The sequence below is a fragment of the Chanodichthys erythropterus genome, chromosome 2 (assembly GCF_024489055.1).
Source record: "Chanodichthys erythropterus isolate Z2021 chromosome 2, ASM2448905v1, whole genome shotgun sequence".
Lineage (NCBI taxonomy): Eukaryota > Metazoa > Chordata > Actinopteri > Cypriniformes > Xenocyprididae > Chanodichthys > Chanodichthys erythropterus.
In genome coordinates, this window is record NC_090222.1 from 29,949,909 (window position 1) to 29,970,901 (window position 20,993).

Below are 20,993 nucleotides of genomic sequence, written 5' to 3' on the forward strand. Positions count from 1 at the left end.
GGCAGAGAGGATGATGGGAGATGTAGTCCGGGAACTGACAGGAACAGACGGTGATCATGACAATAAGGGTCATTGACGAATAAGGTTTTTAAAAGTGTAAAAAAAAAACCATAATGGAGATATAATTAATTTTGAAGTTTTATTACATGTTAAGAAATAGATTATGTGATTTTTATAATGAATTAACACTGCTTTTTTACTTTTTTACAAGATGGACAAAATTTGCCACCAAAAAAGTCATTCGGTTTTACCGTATGACACTAGGTTATACCGAATGACGATATTTTCAAACATTGCTAACAGGCTGATATCTAACTAGCCAGTTAGTTAGCTTGTTATCTATCTAACAAAAGGACAATCAAACATTTTATATTTAGTACAAGTTTTTTTAAATATTACAACATTTTACATGTTTTATAGCAGTTGACCTGATGTTTCTGGACATGTGTATAAGCAAGTGAAAACATGATTTTTTTAAAAATAGTTAAGAGTTAGTTACCTTTTTTTACGACTGGTCCTTTGCAGGTGTATGAATGATGTCACATTCTGTCAAATTATATTGAGCACATGACCAAAATGGCCCCTTTATACTGGTTACTCCAAATGACATCAATGAAATGTATTTCTCCGGACATTCTTTCTCATAACAAAGCAACGACTGCTAAACAATTTTAATACCATGTTGCACTATGTTGATATATGATGTTATAAAATCATGCCAGAATAAAAAATATATACATTTATTACATTTGAAGATATTTTAATCACAAATGAAATGGCTGTATTGGCATTTGGACGGTTAAAACAAATGAAGGTTTGGCAATTTAAAATCTTTAAAATACCAAAATATAATTAAAACCTTTTGGATTCAATAAAAGAGATCTAGTTGTACTTATATACTTTGGATGTCATATCTTTGTTTTTTTATTATTATTTAGGCCTTTGGACAAAAAAATGACCCGTCACATCATTGACCCTTAAACAATATATAAAAACTGCTTAAATGTCAATATAAGCTAGAGAATTTTATCCAGAACCAAATTTTATCCAAAAATTTAAAGATAAGTTACAGTAACAGTGCATCAAAAATGATTACAATGCCATTTCCATTTCTGTCATGTTCATACTTTCAAAAAAAAAGAAAAGTTATTTAATAAACCATTTTTCATTGTAAGAAAATTACCAGCAAATACACAAGTCAACCAGTGTGTTTAGGTCATTCAGTACGTTTCAACATGCAAGTTATTTTTTGTAATCAAGAATGGGTTTTACAGCCTATAGAATAGATATTTAAGCAAGACAGATAAAACATGTGAAAGCAAATATTCTTGACTGTCTTGACATTTTGAACATCCAACTTCACTTCAACAAGAACTGTTTCTGGCGAAAAAAAAAGGTCCATTGTTTACTGTCATGGTGTAGTGACTCACAATACACAAAACACCACTGACAAAGAAGTCACTTTCAAACAAAGCAGCAATTTGAGGGTCAATGCTCCAAATTTCCATGGAAAAACTTGAACCCGTTGTGAAATGTGCATGGGGAAATGTTTCGCCCTCACGCAAAATTCCCGTTTGCCAGATTTCTATTGAAATTACTGGATTTTACCACACAGAGCAAAGTTAAATGTAGTGATGCATGAAGCACAGTTCTGAAATAAGTCACTTCCAAACAAAGTAGCTTTCTAAGGGGAAGCATGGCGAATTTGCGAGATCAACTTGAAAATGAGCGAAATTTTTTTGCCCTCTATATGGATATATAATATAAAATATACAGGTGCATCTCAATAAATTAAAATGTCGTGGTTCATTTATTTCAGTAATTCAACTCAAATTGTGGAACTTGTGTATTAAATAAATTCAATGTACACAGACTGAAGTACTTTAAGTCTTCAGCAGACACGGACATGTTTACTTTAAGTTCTTTTAATTGTGGTGATTTTGGCTCACATTTAACAAAAACCCACCAATTCACTATCTCAACAAATTGGAATACTTCATAAGACCAATAAAAAAACAAACAAACAAAAAAAAAATTTTTTGTGAACTGTTGGCCTTCTGGAAAGTATGTTCATTTACTGTATATGTACTCAATACTTGGTAGGGGCTCCTTTTGCATTAATTACTGCCTCAATTCAGCGTGGAATGGAGGCGATCAGTCTGTGGCACTGCTGAGGTGTAATGGAAGCCCAGGTTTCTTTGACAGTGGCCTTCAGCTCATCTGCATTAATTGGTCTCTTGTTTATCATTTTCCTCTTGACAATACTCCATAGCTTCTCTATGGGGTTCAGGTCTGGTGAGTTTGCTGGCCAGTCAAGCACACCAAAACCATGGTCATTTAACCAACATTTGGCAGTGTGGGCAGGTGCCAAATCCTGCTGGAAAATGAAATCAGCATCTTTAAAAAGCTGGTCAGCAGAAGGAAGCATGAAGTGCTTTAAAATTTCTTGGTAAACGGTTGCAATGACTTTGGTTTTCAAAAAACACAGTGGACCAACACCAGCAGATGACATTGCACCCCAAATCATCACAGACTATGGTAACTTAACACTGGACTTCAAGCAACTTGGGCAATGAGCTTCTCCACCCTTCCTCCAGACTCAAGGACCTTGGTTTCCAAATGAAATACAAAACTTGCTCTCATCTGAAAAAAGGACTTTGTACCACTGGGCAACAGTCCAGTTCTTCTTCTTTAGCACAGGTAAGATGCCTCTGACATTGTCTGTGGTTCAGGAGTGGCTTAACAAGTGGAATACAACAACCGTGGCCAAATTCCTTGACACATCTGTGTGTGGTGGCTCTTGATGCCTTGAACCCAGCCTCAGTCCATTCCTTGTGAAGTTCGCCCAAACTCTTGAATCGATTTTGCTTGATAAGCCTCTCAAGGCTGTGGTTCTCTCAGTTAGTTGTGCATCTTTTTCTTCCACACTTTTTCCTTCCACTCAACTTTCTGTTAACATGGCTTGGATACAGCACTCTGTGAACAGCCAGCTTCTTTGGCAATGAATGTTTGTGCCTTACCCTCCTTGTGTCAGATCAGCAGTTTTCCCCATGATTATGTAGCCTAGTGAACCAAACTGAGAGACCATTTTGAAGGCTAAGGATGTTTTGAGTTGATTAGCTGATTGGCATGTCACCATATTTTAATTTATTGAGATAGTGAATTGGTGGGTTTTTGTTAAATGTGAGCCAAAATCATCACAATTAAAAGAACCAAAGACTTAAAATACTTCAGTCTGTGTGCACTGAATTTATTTAATACACAAGTTCCACAATTTGAGTTGAATTACTGAAATAAACAAACTTTTCCACAACATTCTAATTTATTGACATGCACCTGTAAATCTTCTGTTGGTCATACATTTTCACGTGATACGAATTCATAGTTCAGAGTTTACCAAACTTGAATGTTGGAACGTAACAAAATGCAAAACATTTTTGCTTTAGCTTCCTGTCTCCCGCATTCAAATGCATAAAAATGGAGGTCAATGGAACAAAAAGTGTAGTGTGACCACCCCTTTACTATTGAAATGATTGGTAAATGTGCAACGATAAATGTGACCAAATATTAAGCATTTAAAGCTCATAATCTATGTGGAGTGACCAACTTGAACTTGAAGTTCTTCCGTTATTCCTTTTAAAAGAGTGAAATTCCAGTAATGGACCTGCCCTGTATCATTCTTACTCATTTCATCAAGAGGTCAGTTACTACTGACATCAACCAGCGAATTTCCAACCCGGGGTTTCTGTTTTGTTTAGTCATGTTGTATTTGGCCAGACATACAGATTGATAAACTAAACTATCGTGATTACGCTTGAGAAAAATGAAGAAACCTCTGTTTGTTACTGGCAGTCAAGCCATGGTAAAAATGATGCTTCACCCTCAACAAATGTTTGCAATTATATGGATTCCTGCCCACCCTGTCTCTTGCGTCAGAGGGTCTACAGACCCAGACCGCACATCTGGGAATGATTAAAAGAGGAAACAGAGGTCTCTGAGTAAGAGGTACTGTGTAGGCCTCATACAGCATGTTCATGCTCCTGTCATTTCTGTTTCACTTCTAACAGAGCACTTGATTGCCACAACAAAGCTACATCACAACAGCAACCACATATGAATCCGCTTCATTGATAAAGTAAATGCCTGTAACAGCCACTCTTCACTGTACTCATATTCGTATACCACAATTATACAACAAATAATAATTGATAATGTGATCTTGTACTTAGGTTAAAAACTTAAAAGTTATAATACAAAATAAATAAATAAATAAATAAAAATAATTTACTTTGTATAATTCCAAACCTGAATTACTTTTTTTCTTTGACAAAGATATTTTGCCAAATGTTTTTGTCCATATGTGGGGTCCAATGTTTTGAAGCCAATTGGCTTTCAATGTATGGACAAAACAGCTGAAACATTGTTCAAAATATCTTATCTTTTTATTTCACAAAAGAAAGTAAGTCATACAGGTTTGGAACAACATGAGGGTGGGTAAGGCTATGTTCAGACTGTCAGTCAAAATCGGTTTATATCCGATTGAAATCCATTCAGATATAGCAAGTGTGAACGGCAAATCAGTTTCAATTCATATGTGGTTTGAAATCGCATTTCTGGAAACCCATTTCAGTCTGACTGATCTGATTGGATTTTGCTTGGTTTGTGTGACTTTCTCACGTAACGTAAACGTCATATGTTGTTATAGGAAACATGCTGAAAGTTGCTACAGAAACAAGTCTACAGTTCATAGTATATAATAATAGAGCCCTGAATGTAATACAAACAATTTAAATGAAATGGAGGAAAATATTTGTCACAGTTTGAGTTCTCTTCATGACTGTTTCTATGTTGGTTTTCTTGTTCTGTAAATTAGTTCTCTCCCCTGCCTGTTTGTATCCATGGTCACTGATTGCTTTAGTATTCTGTTCAGGTGTGTCTTGTCAGTTATCTAGTTAGTTCCTCATTTCACTGTGTATTTAAGCCCTGTGTTTAGTTCAGTTGTTTGTTGTGTTTACCCGGTTGTTCTGTTTGTGTTTCTTAGTCAAGAGTGTTTTATTTCTAGTAATTTTGTTAAACAGATCAGCGTGTGACAATATTTACATATAAGTATTATTTCTAAATACTGATGAAGTGACAGAGGATCAACAATTGTTAGCATGTCTGGCCAGTCAAAACACTTTTTACAAGGCATTCACATTCCTTTTGAAACTCCATTGTAATATCCTTTGATCAGAATTATGGGGTACATATATGCAAAATTAGCAAACCAAGATCATAAACTTATGTGGTGTCCAGAGTTTTTAATATCTTGTTACTTACTGCCAAATAATTGTTTAAATCCTATTTTTGTCCTATTATGGTCTTGATATTGCTGCCTGTAGTTGGCAGATTGTTTTCACAGGACTGGCAGTTTCTATAGATGAAATGTTCCCCCCCCCTTCAATTGACATCCAATTACAGACACATTCTGCTGGACTCCAACAGTGTTTAAAAAAAAAAAAAAAAAAAAAAAACATTATTTGTCTCCACAGTTTCATGATAATTGTCACCAAACATTGTTGTTGTTTTTTTTTTTTTAAACTTAGGAAAGAACTGTTCTCATTAACATCTTTGAAGATATGACTAAGTTTCAAAGCCCCATCTCATATCTGATAGTTAGCATCACATCTGATAGCAAGGATAGTTAGTTCTCTCTGGGAAACTCTTGAGAGTAATTTCAAATCGGACAGGTTTACTTAATTTAGAAATTTTTAGAACTTTGTAATGGTTATATATACACCGATCAGGCAAAACATTATGACCACCTTCCTAATATTGTGTTGGTCCCACTTTTGCTGCCAAAACAGCCCTGACCCGTCGAGGCATGGACTCCACTAGACCCCTGAAGGTGTGCTGTGGTATCTGGCACCAAGATATTAGCAGCGGATCCTCTAAGTTGTGAAGTGGGGCCTCCATGGATCGGACTTGTTGGCCAAGCCAACACTGCAAACTCGTTGTGCTCCTCAAACCATTCCTGAACCATTTTTGCTTTGTGGTAGAGTGCATTATCCTGCTGAAAGAGGTCACAGCCACCAGGGAATACCATTTCCATGAAAGCATGTACATGGTTTGCGACAATGCTTAGGTAGGTGGTATGTGTCAAAGTAACATCCACATGGATGGCTGGACCCAGCAGAACCCAAAGCATCACTGCCTCCGCCGGCTTGCCTTTTATCCCATAGTGCATCCTGATCTCATGTGGTCCCCAGGTAAGCATCGCACACACACACACACGTCCATCCACGTGAGGTAAAAGAAAACGTAACTCTTAAGACCAGGCTTCTTCCATTGCTCTGTGGTCCAGTTCTGATGCTTACATGCTTTCGGCGGTGGACAGGTGTCAGCATGGGCACCCTGACTATGCAGCCCCATACACAACAAACTGTAATGCACTGTGTATTCTGACACCTTTCTATCAGAACCAGCATTAACTTCTTGAGCAATTTGAGCTGTAGAAGCTCGTCTGTTGGATCGGACCACACGGGACAGCCTTCACATGCATCAATGAGCCTTGGCCGCCCATGACCCTGTCGCAGATTCACCACTGTTCCTTCCTTGGGTCACTTTTGATAGATACTGACCACTGTAGACCGGGAACACCCCACAAGAGCTGCAGTTTTGAAGATGTTCTGACCCAGTTGTCTAGCCATCACAATTTGATCAAATCCTTACACTTGCCCATTTTTCCTGCTTCTAACACATCAACTTTGAGGACAAAATATTCACTTGCTGCCTAATATATCCCACCCACTAACAGGTGTCGTGATGAAGAAATAATCAGTGTTACTCACTTCACTTGTCAGTGGTCATGATGTTATGCCTGATCGGTGTATATAATATATATATATATATATATATATATATATATATATATATATATATATATATATATATATATAAAATACAGTAAATGTATTTGTTGCATCATATATGTACTTATTTTAGTTTGTGATTGAGACTTGGCTGACAGTTGTTGCTGGTTTTGAAGTTTTAACAGCCAGTGAATAAAGAAGCACTTTTTTTTAAAACTGTACATAAAGTCCCTTAGACATAAAAATCCAGAGGCACAGGCAAGGATTGCATCTTTGAATTAAAATAAACTATTTTCCACTTTACGTTTATACCATGTAGTCTTCTATTTTGGGTGTTTTCTCTGTCATGACCTCAGCATTGAGTTGGCGGACATCTTATCTCAGAGAAGATAAGTAGAGGTAAGGAGGTGCCAAAAGAGACGAGAAGCAGAAAAATATTACCAGTGGTAATGATGATAATCAACAAAAGTCATCCCCAAAAACCTGCTTATTTAAATGTATTTGTAATTTATGAAGAAGAAAAAAATACATTAGGTTTTTAAATCTGAAGCACTGAGATAAAATCCAGACAATGTGATAAAATTTGCAGGTCTAAAATACACATTGTCCTAGCAAACATTATGGAAAATTGCAGTGATGTACAATGAAGTATTCCCCTCGCCCAGTTTGGTCTTAATGGGTTGTTAGGACAACAGCAGCAAAACACTGAGTAAAGACTGTAAAAAGAGTAACGCCTTGAGTCACGTCTGGCTATATTTAGTAGCGTAAAGAAGGCTTTATAACTTGAGTTAGTGGTACACCCTCACTCATACTCTCAGATTCATTGCCTCTACTATGTTCTCCCAGTCACTTACAAAAACTCACTTCGATATAAAAATATTTAAAGTGCGTTATTCTTAAATAATTTGGTCCTGATTCAAAAGGGAATTGCCTTTACCGGTGAAAAATTAATTTTCCTTAATAATTTATTGCTTTTCCCATGTTTAACAGTGAATAAAATATTTCTTTTTTTCTGTGGATCTTGTTTCTTGGACTGGATCAGAATCACTGATCCCAATCTGATTGGATAACCAGTACAGCACCCTATGGACAAGGAGAGATGAAATAAAACAAAAAGTGAAAATTTTGAATTTCGAATGGAAACATGTCCAGGTCACATTTCATAATGTGACCAAAATTAAGAGAAAATATAAATAAATCATATTGAACATAAGGAAAAACAATTTTTAGTAGTATTTTGTGCATACATAAGTCTAATGTTAGGACCACTAAGATTTTTTGTATATTTACATGAATTTCATGTAATTCAATTTTAAACAATACAAATATTCTTATGAATTTAATCTCACTTTAGCTAAACAATGTCTTAGCTGCTGACATTTGATGATCCAATTCAATCATACATCAAGGAAAAATGACTTCACATAACCAATCATCACATTTGTGTTGTGTTATTTTGTTTTTCCTATTCTTCTGGGTTTATTTGACCTGTACCCTCTACTGCACAGGCGTGAGTTTGTATTTCCTTCAGCCTGAGGATTTTTCATTTTACTTTTGGTGTAAAAGGGCCTTTGCATTTGCCAAAAAAAAAGAACTTTGGGGTAGTGGGGTTTTGTGTAACACATTGCTTTTAAAAGTAACTTTCCCCAACACTGGTGGCCATTAATCGTTATCTGAGAACTGTGAAGATGCAAATGTGTTATAATATTTAAAATATTAAGTTAAAACTCATACTTCAAATAAATATTTTTAGGGTTCGACTAACAAAAAAAGTTTGGGAATCCTTGTTATAAGACTGTTCTAATGTTTTACTTTTCAATAAAATAGAATATAAAATAAAATAAATAAATAAAACTAAATTAAATTAAAATAAAAGAAATGAAATAAAATGGGAATTATAGGAATTCCAATGAATAATTACTGTGAAAATTAAGAAAATTATTACCCTAGCATGAGGAAGACAAGCAGAAACATTGCAGTCAGACAGGTGGTGAGAAGGGCAGGACTGGGCATCCACAAGGTAAATGGATCCTTAGGGGACACTGGAGGGAACTTGCCTCCTGGGAGGAGAGCCTGTTCAAATACATCCTGTAGTTCTACATGGCCTAACTGTGCCAGAGGGACCACTGAGGTGGAAACCACAGACATTTGGTATAAAGGAAGTGAGATCAGTAATAGCAACAGCACAGGAATGTTATTCTTTTTCATATGTGCGTGGTCACCTGTGAGGTAGAAGTAGATACGGACAAGAGAGTGTTCCTGAGAGAATATTTCACACTGGTAGGTGCCTGAGTGCTCTGGCCGGGCAGAGGAGATGAAGTAAAGTGGATCCACTCCAACCGTGACCTCATCAAACCGATCCATCAACATCGTTCTCTCCTGTATTTCAATTTCAGCATTTGTAAGTACAAAAAAAGAATGGTAAGGAAATTTAGCAAGTGGGACTATATCAAAAATATAAAAATAACAAATATATAAGGCTATATAGCCTCCTCTAATTTTGTTAAATTCTGCAGGAAACATACAGTAATTTTGTCTAAAAAAAAAAAAAAACAAGATGAATGAATAAATGAATTTATGACATTCTGTAATTTTGCCTGCATAAAAAATATTTTAAAGATTATTGCAACATTCCCCTCTAATTGGTAAATTCTACATACTATAAACAAACATACTATAATTTTGTCTGCATTTGAATAATATATATTTTTTTTTAAATGAATGGATGGATAGCCTATAATTTTGTCTGCATAAAAAAATAAAAACAATATAAATGAATAGATTAATTTATGACATACACTGTAATTTTGTCTGCATAAAAAATATTGCTACTTTCCCCTCTAATTTTGGTAAATTCTACAGCAAACATACTATAATTTTGTCAGCATTTAAAAAAAAAAAAAAATGATGGATGGATGGATACCCAGTCTGCAGGAAACACTATAATTTTGTCTGATTAAAAAGATAAAAACAAGGGGAATTAATGAATCAATGAATAAATGAATGAAATAGTAATTATTATTAGTTTTCCTCATTGGTCATTTTAAACTTTGTCAGCCATTCATGATTTGAAGCGATTTCCTCCTCACCACTGCATATCTCCAGACAATCTCAGCATCTGTGGGCAGCAGGAAAGGGACCTTACACCACATCTGAGTCCTGTTGTTTTCCTGTACAGTGATTTGCTTCACTGTAAAAGCACACACATTACACACACAAAAATACATTGGACACAGATCTGTAACACTTCACCTTGCAATTGAATTCCTTTTGTCAACAGAAGGACAGAGGCAGCACAGTCTGCCCACCATTCACCTAATTATAATATTTAAACAGAGTCTCTGGAGAGAGCAGCCAAGGAAAAGATACGTTGAGCAGTAATTGTAGCTGTGCTGAGTGGAAATGAATACCACAGTGTGTGGGAGAGGGCCTGCCATCTTAGGTGACCCACAGGGCTATCTGTGCGAAATGATATTATGTGTGAAAGTGTGTCAGGGCCCAAGGTTTCGTTTAACAACTTTGCTGTACTCTTAAGTAGAGTTAAAAGCTATAGATGTCTGCGCTGTGTAAATGCCGTTACATAATTACAGAGGTGGTTCTGTCAGGTTGAGTTATAACATATCCATCATGTCAAGTGTGGAGAGAGTGGGTGGGTGCGGGGCTGCATAGAACTACATATCATAGTAGATTGAACAGAAAACTGCACACGTGAAGGAGCCTGTCAACTCACCAGGGCAATCCAGCGGGAACTCACAGGAGTCGTACTGACAGGTCATGCAGTTATAAACAGCACCTTGCGCCTGGAAACCTAAAGAATACATTTTATCCCATTTATATTACAACCTGAATTCTGGAAATGTTGGGACGTTTTTTAAATTTGTATAAAATGAAAACTAAAAGACTTTCAAATTACATAAGCCAATATTTTATTCACAACAGAACATAAATAGATAACAAATGTTTAAACTGAGAAATTTTAAAAATTTTTGCACAAAACGAGCATTTCAAATTTGATGCCTACAGGTCTCAAAAGAGTTGGGTCAGGGGCATGTTTACCATGGTGTAGCATCTCCTCTTTTTTTCAAAACAGTGTGAAGACGTCTGGGCATCAAGTTTATGAGTTTTTGGAGTTTTGGTGTTTAAATTTGGTCCCATTCTTGCCTGATATAGGTTTCCAGCTGCTTAAGAGTTTGTGGTTGTCTTTGACGTATTTTTCTCTATAAATGAAAGATCTGGACAGCAGGCAGGCCAATTCAGCACCCGGACTCTTCTACGACGAAGCCATGCTGTTGTAATAGCTGCAGTATGTGGTTTTGCACTGTCCTGCTGAAATACACAAGGCCTTCCCTGAAATAGATGTCATCTGGAGGGGAGCATATGTTGCTCTAAAACCTTTATATACCTTTCAGCATTCATAGTGCCTTCCAAAACATGCAAGCTGCCCATGCCGTATGCACTTATGCACCCCTATACCATCAGAGATGCTGGCTTTTGAACTGAACGCTGATAACATGCTGGAAGGTCTCAATCCTTTTCAGCCTGGAGGACACAGCGTCCGTGATTTCCAACATGAATGTCAAATTTGGGCTCGTCTGACCATAGAACACTTTTCCACTTTGAAACAGTCCATTTTAGATGAGCCTTGGCCCACAGGACACGACGGCGCTTCTGGACCATGTTCACATATGGCTTCCTTTTTGCATGATAGAGCTTTAGTTGGCATCTGCAGATGGCACGGCGGATTGTGTTTACCAACAGTGGTTTCTGGAAGTATTTCTGGGCCCATTTAGTAATGTCATTGACACAATCATGCCGATGAGTGATGCAGTGTCGTCTGAGGGCTCGAAAGACCATGGGCATCCAATAAAGGTCTTCGGACTTGTCCCTTATGCACAGAGATTTCTCCAGTTTGAATCTTTTGATGATGTTACGCACTGTAGATGATGAGATTTGCAAAGCCTTTGCAATTTGATATTGAGGAGCATTGTTTTTAAAGTATTCCACAATCTTTTTACACACTCTTTCACAGCTCTGCACATCTTTAATTCTGAGAGACTCTGCCTCTCTAAGACATCCCTTTTGTAGCTAATCATGTTACAGACCTGATATCAATTAACTTAATTAGTTGCTAGATGTTCTCCCAGCTGAATCTTTTCAAAATTTCTTGCTTTTTCAGCCATCTGTTGCCCCCATGCCAACTTTTTTGAGACCTGTAGCAGGCATCAAATTTGAAATGAGCCGACTTAGTGTATAAAAGTGTAATTTTTCTCTGTTTAAACATTTGTTATGTTATCTATGTTCTATTGTGAATAAAATATTGGCTCATGTGATTTGAAAGTCTTTTAGTTTTCATTTTATTCAAATTTAAAAAACGTCCCAAGATTTCCGGAATTCGGGTTGCATAATACTTTTTTTAAACTATTTGAAAATAAAAAAGCATGTTTTTTTGGAAAAGAAGTGTGTGGAATAGCTTGAATATTGTTATCTAAAATAAAAGATTTTTAGAGTTTAGAGTTTTAAACTTTTTGGTGCCGTGGATCCCCAAACATGATAATCCCCTAGCAAAAAGATCCCCTTTCTAAAATATAAAGGCAGCTATATAATTTCATGTACAAACTTTGTACTGTGAAAAATAAAACTATTATAAATATTTGTAATATATGATCTGGAACCGGACTTCTTTTTTGTGTACCATGATCTGTCAATAGAAAAAGTTGTGATTTCTGATTTCTTCAGTGTTAACAATAATAATGTCAGATTTTGTCAATTTAAACTATTTGTTATTATTAATAAAAAACATTTCAGTGAACACTCTAGATTAAAAACCCTCTTCTGAAGAATCAACAAAGAAATGATGGAACCCATACATTTCTACAAGAACTCTAAACACGGTCAGTGGTTCTTAAGGCCAATTCACACCACACTGACAGACTGTGTCAACCTGGACAATCACCAGATTACAATACCTCAGACGTCCTATGACCTGACAAGCGACGCTTCAGCATATTCAATCTGTGAAAACACACTCGGATAGACACCAACAGGGGCAACACACTGATCCAACAAAACCCAACGAAGTGTCTGTTGGTGTGGTGGGAATTGGCCTTTACAGGAACACCATCATAAGAGAAATGAGTTCCTTTAGTACTCAGTGGGATATTTGGGGCACCTTAGATGCCTAAAGATTCTCCAAAGGTTTCTGACAGTCTAGCAATCTGAGAGACCTCAAATTACATTACAAGCACTTTTTCCATCAGGAGGGTCATGACATAGAGGTAACTCACCACATGGGGGAAAACATCCAGAGGCTGCAAGAAATGATATAAAAAAAACACTTTAAGATACTGCAATATCCATGTGCAAGGAATGTATAGTAGTTTAATAGTTATTAATACTGAGATGGCTGGGATGATGTTGTGAGGCTAAAGAAATAATGAAGAGAGAAATATGAGGAAATTGTGATAAAACTCATAGAAAAAAAAAGTGAGAGCAGTTTTGAAGATGAAGGCTCAGGTCCAGGTTTTCATGGTTTACCAAGCAAAAGAAATGAAGTGATAATGTGAGTCTCACCTCTGGGCAGCTTTGAGGCTGCTGCAATGAAATTGTTTGCTGCTGCCTGTAACCTGAACTCATACACTGTATCTGAAAAAAAGGGAGGAGATGGGAGGACAGAACCATTTATCTCAATTCGGCTCAAAGTGTGCATGTCAGTGATTATGTATGTCTGTTCTATCAGGCTCTCTCCCTGACATTTCATGTTAGTCTCTGTCTGTCTTTTCCGCTTTCCCCAGTTTGAAAGAAAGATGGGCTCTGTACTTAAAATGCTGCATCAACAACTTAATTATTGAACAATTAGAAATCACCTTAAGTAAGCACTTCTTTTTGAAACATTTCAAGAATCTGTATTTTCTCTGAAGCAGGCCGATGATATCAATTATTGTTGTATTAGGTAAAACTTGTAATCAAACCACTGGAACGGACAGGTTTACAGCTTTACCATATCCAGCTTGTCATAAATACACTGCGTTTCTGGGTGCGGAAAGTGTAAGCAATCACTTCACATTTGTACACATCAGTTTTCAGAATATGTTATGTAAGAAACTGAGTCTAGGCATGTGTATCCTTTGTAATCTAGGTATTGTTGGAGTCCACTGATAAGAACATCAACATTTAGCCTACTATTTCAAATTAATCACAGCTGAAAGTAAATATTTAGCCTCCTCTGTTGTCTCCAGATAAATCCTTCTACAGGTTGTTGGTTATAGCCTTAATAAATATTCACAGCCTAGGTCTGGTCCCAAACAAACACAGTTTATCACTTAGTTGCTGAATATATTTAAATGAATTAGATTAATCTGTTACCATTATTTGTCTGCTCGTCAAATTCCTCCACTATAGGCATAATTTCAGCCATCAAGATATTCTTCAGCATCAAGTCATAGCCTCTTCCTGAGAAGGAAATACAAAACAATAGCTGAACACAACAATAAACTGTAAAAATGACTTTTGCATGTTTTCATCAATGTTTCAAATTTCATCCAATTTAATTAGGCCACTATTTAAGAAAACCTAGCTGAAATTCATAAAACAGAGTAAAAATGACAGAAATTAGTGACAAGTTAAATAGGACACATTTCAATCTTACATAGTGAAGAAAAGATTGTACAGTGTGGAAAACTGCGAAAGTGACCACTTCTTCCAAACGATAAACATCGATGACATTTTTATACTTTACATTTTATACAATGGAAAATAAAACAGATAACAAAATATCATTGCGCTGTAGCTTTGTTGCATAGCAACTTTGTGTTACATTAGGAACTAGGCCTAAACCAGCAGAAGATAACATTCATGAATTTGCGTACTAAAGAAAAATAATTTAATAAAACAACATTTAATAATATTTAGCTTGTTAACTTTTTATTATAACAATAAACGTATTATAAACTAAGGTGACCAGATTTCTGAATTGGAAACCGGGGACATTTCCTATTTGAATGGTCAAAATATCACCGAAATCTCATATGTTATTAACTATTAATAAAAAACGGGGACAATACATTTTTGAAGGTTTTTATTTTTTAATTGTTCACTGTAAACCCTAATAATTTAAGACTACTCAAATGATTTGAGGAAAGTGATTCCCTCAGTTGAATTGAGTAATGGGGTAATTGACAACTCAATTTAATTGAGTTGACCTAATGTGGTCTTTTCATTGAATTAACTTAAATGTTTAAGTACAGATAACTTAAAAGATAAATATGGGTTCCCTATATCATTACATTAATAATAATAATGATTTAATTTTATTATTAGGATTTTTGGTCTGGTTTTAATACAATTCACCAAAAAGCTATTACAATACTAACCAGGCCTAACTAAAAAAAGTATTACACTACTTTGAAAAATCACATTACAAAATTAAAACAACATAAATATGAGATAAGATAAATAAAATGGCATTTAACAAATATTTTTAACATTTATTATTGAATTTAATATTTTCATTTTCATGAGCTGTACAGAAATTACAACTTTTTAAACGTTTAACTATTATTTTGCATTTTAGACTCATTTTAAGCACTAAGTAAGTTGCAAGTGTATTATTATTTTATTATAATTGTTTTATTCATATCTGAGTCAGGGGCGGAGCTACGGGTGGGCCTGGGCCCACCCAGATTGACAGCTTGCCCACCCAGTCAGATCCAGGGAAATATATATATTATATGGGTGTCGGAACCATTGTCACCATTGTACTTTTTAAGACCAATATATTGGACCCACTCACTTTTACCGTCTCTAATTCAGCATTTGTCTAATCCCCCCAGGTGATGCTACTCCACAAACCACCAACAACAGAACATAAAAAATATCAAAAATACAGATAGTTTTTAAAACATCACCAAGTAAAACACGTTTACAAAGAAACGTCTCTTTCGGACCACAACAAACGGGACACTTTTCAGACGCGCATTCCACCTTCGCCTCGGCGCCAGGCGCAAGTCAAATGAGCGCGGAAAAGGTAGCTTCAGTTGAACAGCAGTGAACCGTGGTCAGATGAGAAGGTGTTGTCAGGCTATGCCAGTAAAACTCAAATCAGCCATTAGGCTATAGCCTACTGTGCTCGAGGCGAGAACTCAAGAATTGCTCGCGCAAATGAGGCAGCGCGCGCTGCATATTACTTTAATTATAGCTTAACTAAAGCGAAAAGAAGCTACGGGCATGCACCGTCGTTATTCTGTTGTAAATTAAATCATGAAATTACCAAATCTATCTATCTATATATAAATTGCATAAAATAAATTTGGAGGGAGGACCCATTGTTTTTGCTTCCGACGCCCATGGATCGCCTCTTATTTAACACAGACACGAATTTCTTATCGAATGGAGATGTTTCTTTCTTTTAATAGCCTACAATTATTCGCAATGTTCATTTTTGAGACGTTTCAGAAAGATTCTCGCAGCTGAAAGCGCACCCTGTTTTTTATTTATTTTATTTTACAAAAGTACAAGGTTTTGTTGTTATTGTTAGCGTAGCCTACACGAATAAAATAGATCATTTGTAGTCTTGACGAAAGACTTGTTGTTTCTGTCATGAGGAAAAAATCCATCAGAACGTGCCGGCGCGTTCGTCGGCCAGAGGGATAAAAATAGCCAATTTAGTTTCATATTTATATTTAAATATTAGGCTATAGAGCTTGTTAAATTTCTGATTATGAAAAGTGAATAGCATGACGGATGCGCAATGTCGGGAGACATGCAGCGGGTCAGACATGAGTTTGACCACTTCATTAAGTTTTGTTTTATAGTAAGCCTTTCTTTAAAGGGAATTTCTTTTTGTAGAAATTGTATCTTAATTTCAATCACTGTTTCATCAACCAATTGCCTATATTTAATAAATAGGAAGAAAACCAAAAACGTCGGGTGGAATGTATTGAAGTGCGTAACAAACGAACATGTTTCGGTGGCCTTTGACTAAGGCTGAAGCAATATTCTGTTTTTAATTAATTTCTTAAATAAATAAATATAAATTCATTCGATGAATCTGAACATATGTTTACATGAACCCTAAATAAAGTGATCAGGTTAATGTGTGAGCGTTTGTCACAAGTTTCAAATCAGGATTTTTTTTTTTTTTTTTTTTTTTTATCGTAAGCTGACTTTTTTAAAATTTTTATTTATCCATATAGCTGCCTGTTACTATGCCAGGTTATTTCCAAATATGTGATTATTATTATTAGGTTATTTTTTTAATCAGTTGGTGCTGTTGGTTCAGGTTGTAACTGCAGTTTTGTCTTGTTCTTATCTCGTAGATTTACTTGAATTTATATTGTCACGTAATATTATATTAAATAACGTAATGCCATACCTTGACTTTTTGTGAACTGACGCCACTTAGGGACGGTCCATCATTTTTTCCCCTCCCAAATTAAGCAAGTTGAAAAACATGGGATGATGCGAATTATTCTGGCCCACCCACACTTTTAGAGGCCCACCCACCATCCACTTTCTGCCTCCGCCACTGATCTGAGTGTACCTTCACCTCGTGATACAGTTTGCCTACTTTAAGACGTGTTTGTAAATTTCTGCTTGTCCAAAACAATTCCGCACCCTGTTGAAGCCCTGTTATAAAACACAAAACCGTATTACTTTAATTTATCATGAATAGTTAGTATGTTACTATCTTAAAAGTTGAAACCAATAACGATGTTTCTTTTGATAATTGATTTGATGATAATGGCGCTCTGCTCTGGTCCAGGTTACCTTTTTCATGAAGTAGTGGCGCGCGCGACCAAGTGTAGCAGTGACAGTGTAGCTGCACGGCCACGGCCCCCTCTGTTGGTGAATATAATTACTACACGATTGCTCCGATAACCAACAGGCTGCTGTGTGTTGGTAGGGCGTTTTTGCAATGTATTTGCGGATTATTTTGATCGAGCTATAAAACGGGGACATTTCCAGGGACTGCTCCAGTCGGGGACGGAGCACCAGAAACCGGGATTGTCCCCGGAAAACGGGGGCGTCTGGTCTGGTCAAACGCAAAACGACCCTCGAGGCCGTGCCGTCCTTTAGTTGTGACGACACCAAGCACAAATTCTCGTACAGTAGACATTGCTTAGTAGCATAATAATACTAGTATATGTGATTTCTTAATTCGTACCTACTTTCCCTGCCTCCGTTACGCTCGATTCATTGTTGAATATGCGATCCAGTGTTTTGAAACAAGAGTCTACATTCCTTATATTGTATTCGGTAAGAATATGGCCCCAACACAAACGAAGACTGTCATTGACATCGATAAAGCACTGATAACAATTCAAAGCTGTGCTAATAAACGAGCTGAAAAACAACAGCTTCACAATCAACACAGACATTTCTGTTTTTAGCTACTGGAACTGTTACTGTGTTATTCTTCAAATTTCTTGAGAAATTAATATGAAACTAAACATCTTGATAAAATTCAGTTGAATGATTACATCATCATGACGAAATAGTTAGGCCTATTACATTAGCCCAGCAATACAGATAATAAGATGGTGATTATTTGTGTTACAATTTAAATATAACTCTAATGATGCAGTTTCAATCAATTACAGCAGGCGTGTCCAATCCTCCTGGATGATCACATGACTGCTCTGAAGAGTTCATCTCCAACCCCAATTAAACACACCTGAACCAGCTAATCAAAGTCTTACTAGCCATACTAGAAACTTCCAGGCAGTTGTGTTGAGGCAAGTTGGAGCTCAACTCTGACAGTGGCCCTCCAGGACCAATTTTGGACACCCCTGTGTTATAGGCTTAAGGTGCCGTCATATCACGACCGTTAATTTCGCAAGTTCAAAGTCTAGTGTGACCGCGGCTTTATAGTTTTCTTAAAGGGCTAGTTCACCCCAAAATTAAAATGATGTCATTTAGTACTCACTTTCATGTTGTTCCACACCCGTAAGACCTTTGATCATCTTTGGAATACAAATTAAGATATTTTTGATAAAAAACGATGACTCAGTAAGGCTTGCATCGCTAGCAAGCAAGAACACTGCCCAGAAAGCTATACTAAGAACATATTTAAAACAGTTCATGTGACTACATTGGTTCAACCTTAATATTATAAAGCAACGAGAATATTTTTTGTGCACCAAAAATAACAAAACAGCAATTTTATTCAACAATATCTAGTGATTGGCGATTTCAAAATACTGCTTCATGAAGCCTCGAAGCTTTAGGAATCTTTTGTTTTGAATCAGTTATTTGGAGCGTGTATCAAACTGCCAAACTCACATTAACTATTGAAGTTTCAAAACACTTATAACATAAAGAAGCCTCGTTTACTGAAATCTTGTGATTTTGGTGCTCTGAAACAATGATTCAAAACAAAAGATTCCTGAAGCTTCATGAAGCAGTGTTTTGAAATCACCCATCACTAGATATTGTGGAATAAAGTCACTATTTTGTTATTTTTGGCACACAAAAAGTATTCTTGACACTTTATAATATTAGGGTTGAACCACTGTAGTCTCATGAACTGTTTGAAATATGTTTTTAGTACTTTCTGGGCATTGAAAAAGGGAGTGTTATTGCTGGCGATGCAAGCCTCACTGAACCATCATATTTTATCAAAAATATCTTAATTTGTGTTCCTAAGATGAACAAAGGTCTTACGGGTCTGGGACAATATGAGGGTGAGTAATAAATTACATAATTTTCATTTTTGAAACCCTTTAAAGAGTTAGTCCACCCAAAAATGAAAATTCTGTTTCACCTAAAAACTAAAATACATCATTACTCACTACTACTTTCCAAATTATTTTTTTCTGTGGAACATAAAAGAATATATTTTGAGGAATACTGCTGGGTTCCCATTGACTTCCATTATATGAGAAAAAAAAAAAAAATACATCTATGGGAACCAAAACTGTTTGGTTACAAACATTCTTTAAAATATCTCCTTTTGTGTTCCACATAAAAAAAAAGTCTGACTTAAAGATTTAGATTGACGTGAGTGTGAGCAAATGATGGCAGAATTTTCATTTTTGGGTGAACTATCCCTTTAACATAGGTGAGGCTAGTTTGTCTTGATCATGCAGTGACTCCAGACAAAAGCAATATATGCATGTGATGTTCATGGTGGTCTTGTGTAGTGTTCCTCCAGTATTTCTTGTTACTAATTTACTCCATTGTCTTTACAATCTTCCTGCTCCCATTATGCATCATTTTGTTGCAAAGTGAAGAGATTGTGAGTGTGTGTGTGTGGAAGAGAGCAGGGGAAGAGAGAGAAGGAAAATGGAAGGGAGAGGGTGATGCCTGTGTGCCTGTTGATGATGGTGGTGGGGTGCCGTGATATTGCAAATGATCCAAATTGACCGGAACAAAGAGAAAAGCAAAGGCATTCTGAGCATGTGATCAATCACTGATCTCTGAGCAGCAGAAAGAAAGGAAAAAGACAAAACATCAAATTACAATAATGTGACATTAGAAAAAGCATAATTGGCATTTAAAATAGATCAATATAAAGGTTGAAACATACACATATTAAACCAAAAAAAATAATATGGTAGGATGGGAAGGACTCCCAACATCAATGTGTGTGTGCCTGAGAAATAGAGAGGACTACCAATCAAGACCACAAGCTCATTGCATCCCATATCCCATACCCCTCCCCCCCATTCCATCACCCCAAAACACCCTCTCCTCCCTCCACCCCCTCTTCCCTGTCTTTTCCAAAGTGTCGCCATGGTAACGAGACAGGGTGCCTAATACATGAAGTTAATATATTTCCCGTAGCAGGAGCGACTTGGGTACTAATGCATTCATCTGTCTCTGCAAAGACAAGCCAATCAATAGTGAGCAGGAGCCCCACCGCAGGCCTGCCAGAGACGGCCTATAAGCAATGATCAGAAGACAGGTAGCATTGCACCACACTGTCCTGAGATGCTTATTCTACAGCTGGCCTTCCAACAGGAGGCCAGAAAGTCACAGAGGGTGTGCTGAAAAATTAACATATCATGGAGTGCCCTTTTTTTCCTGGGTTCATTTTTCATTTGTGATTTCGAATGTGCGTCACATGTGGGACAGTGACATTTTTCTACAAAATGTTATATTATTTATTTATTGTCAGCCATGATTGCGTCTAACATGTTCCGA

At 36.4% G+C, this 20,993-nt stretch overlaps 1 protein-coding gene across 1 annotated transcript; it reads right to left on the reverse strand.

Moving 5' to 3' along the window:
• Window positions 1-7,813: 7,813 nt before the first annotated feature.
• Window positions 7,814-18,226, reverse strand: spaca6 (sperm acrosome associated 6). The gene is made up of 9 exons (XM_067395527.1): window positions 18,013-18,226; window positions 14,214-14,300; window positions 13,422-13,493; window positions 13,136-13,159; window positions 10,582-10,659; window positions 9,941-10,041; window positions 9,074-9,230; window positions 8,797-8,977; window positions 7,814-7,934 (listed from the first exon to the last, which is right to left on the reverse strand). The coding sequence occupies exons 1-9, from the start codon at window positions 18,224-18,226 to the stop codon at window positions 7,835-7,837; spliced, it is 1,014 nt and encodes a 337-aa protein (XP_067251628.1). The 3' UTR covers window positions 7,814-7,834.
• Between the last annotated feature and the right edge of the window lie 2,767 nt (window positions 18,227-20,993).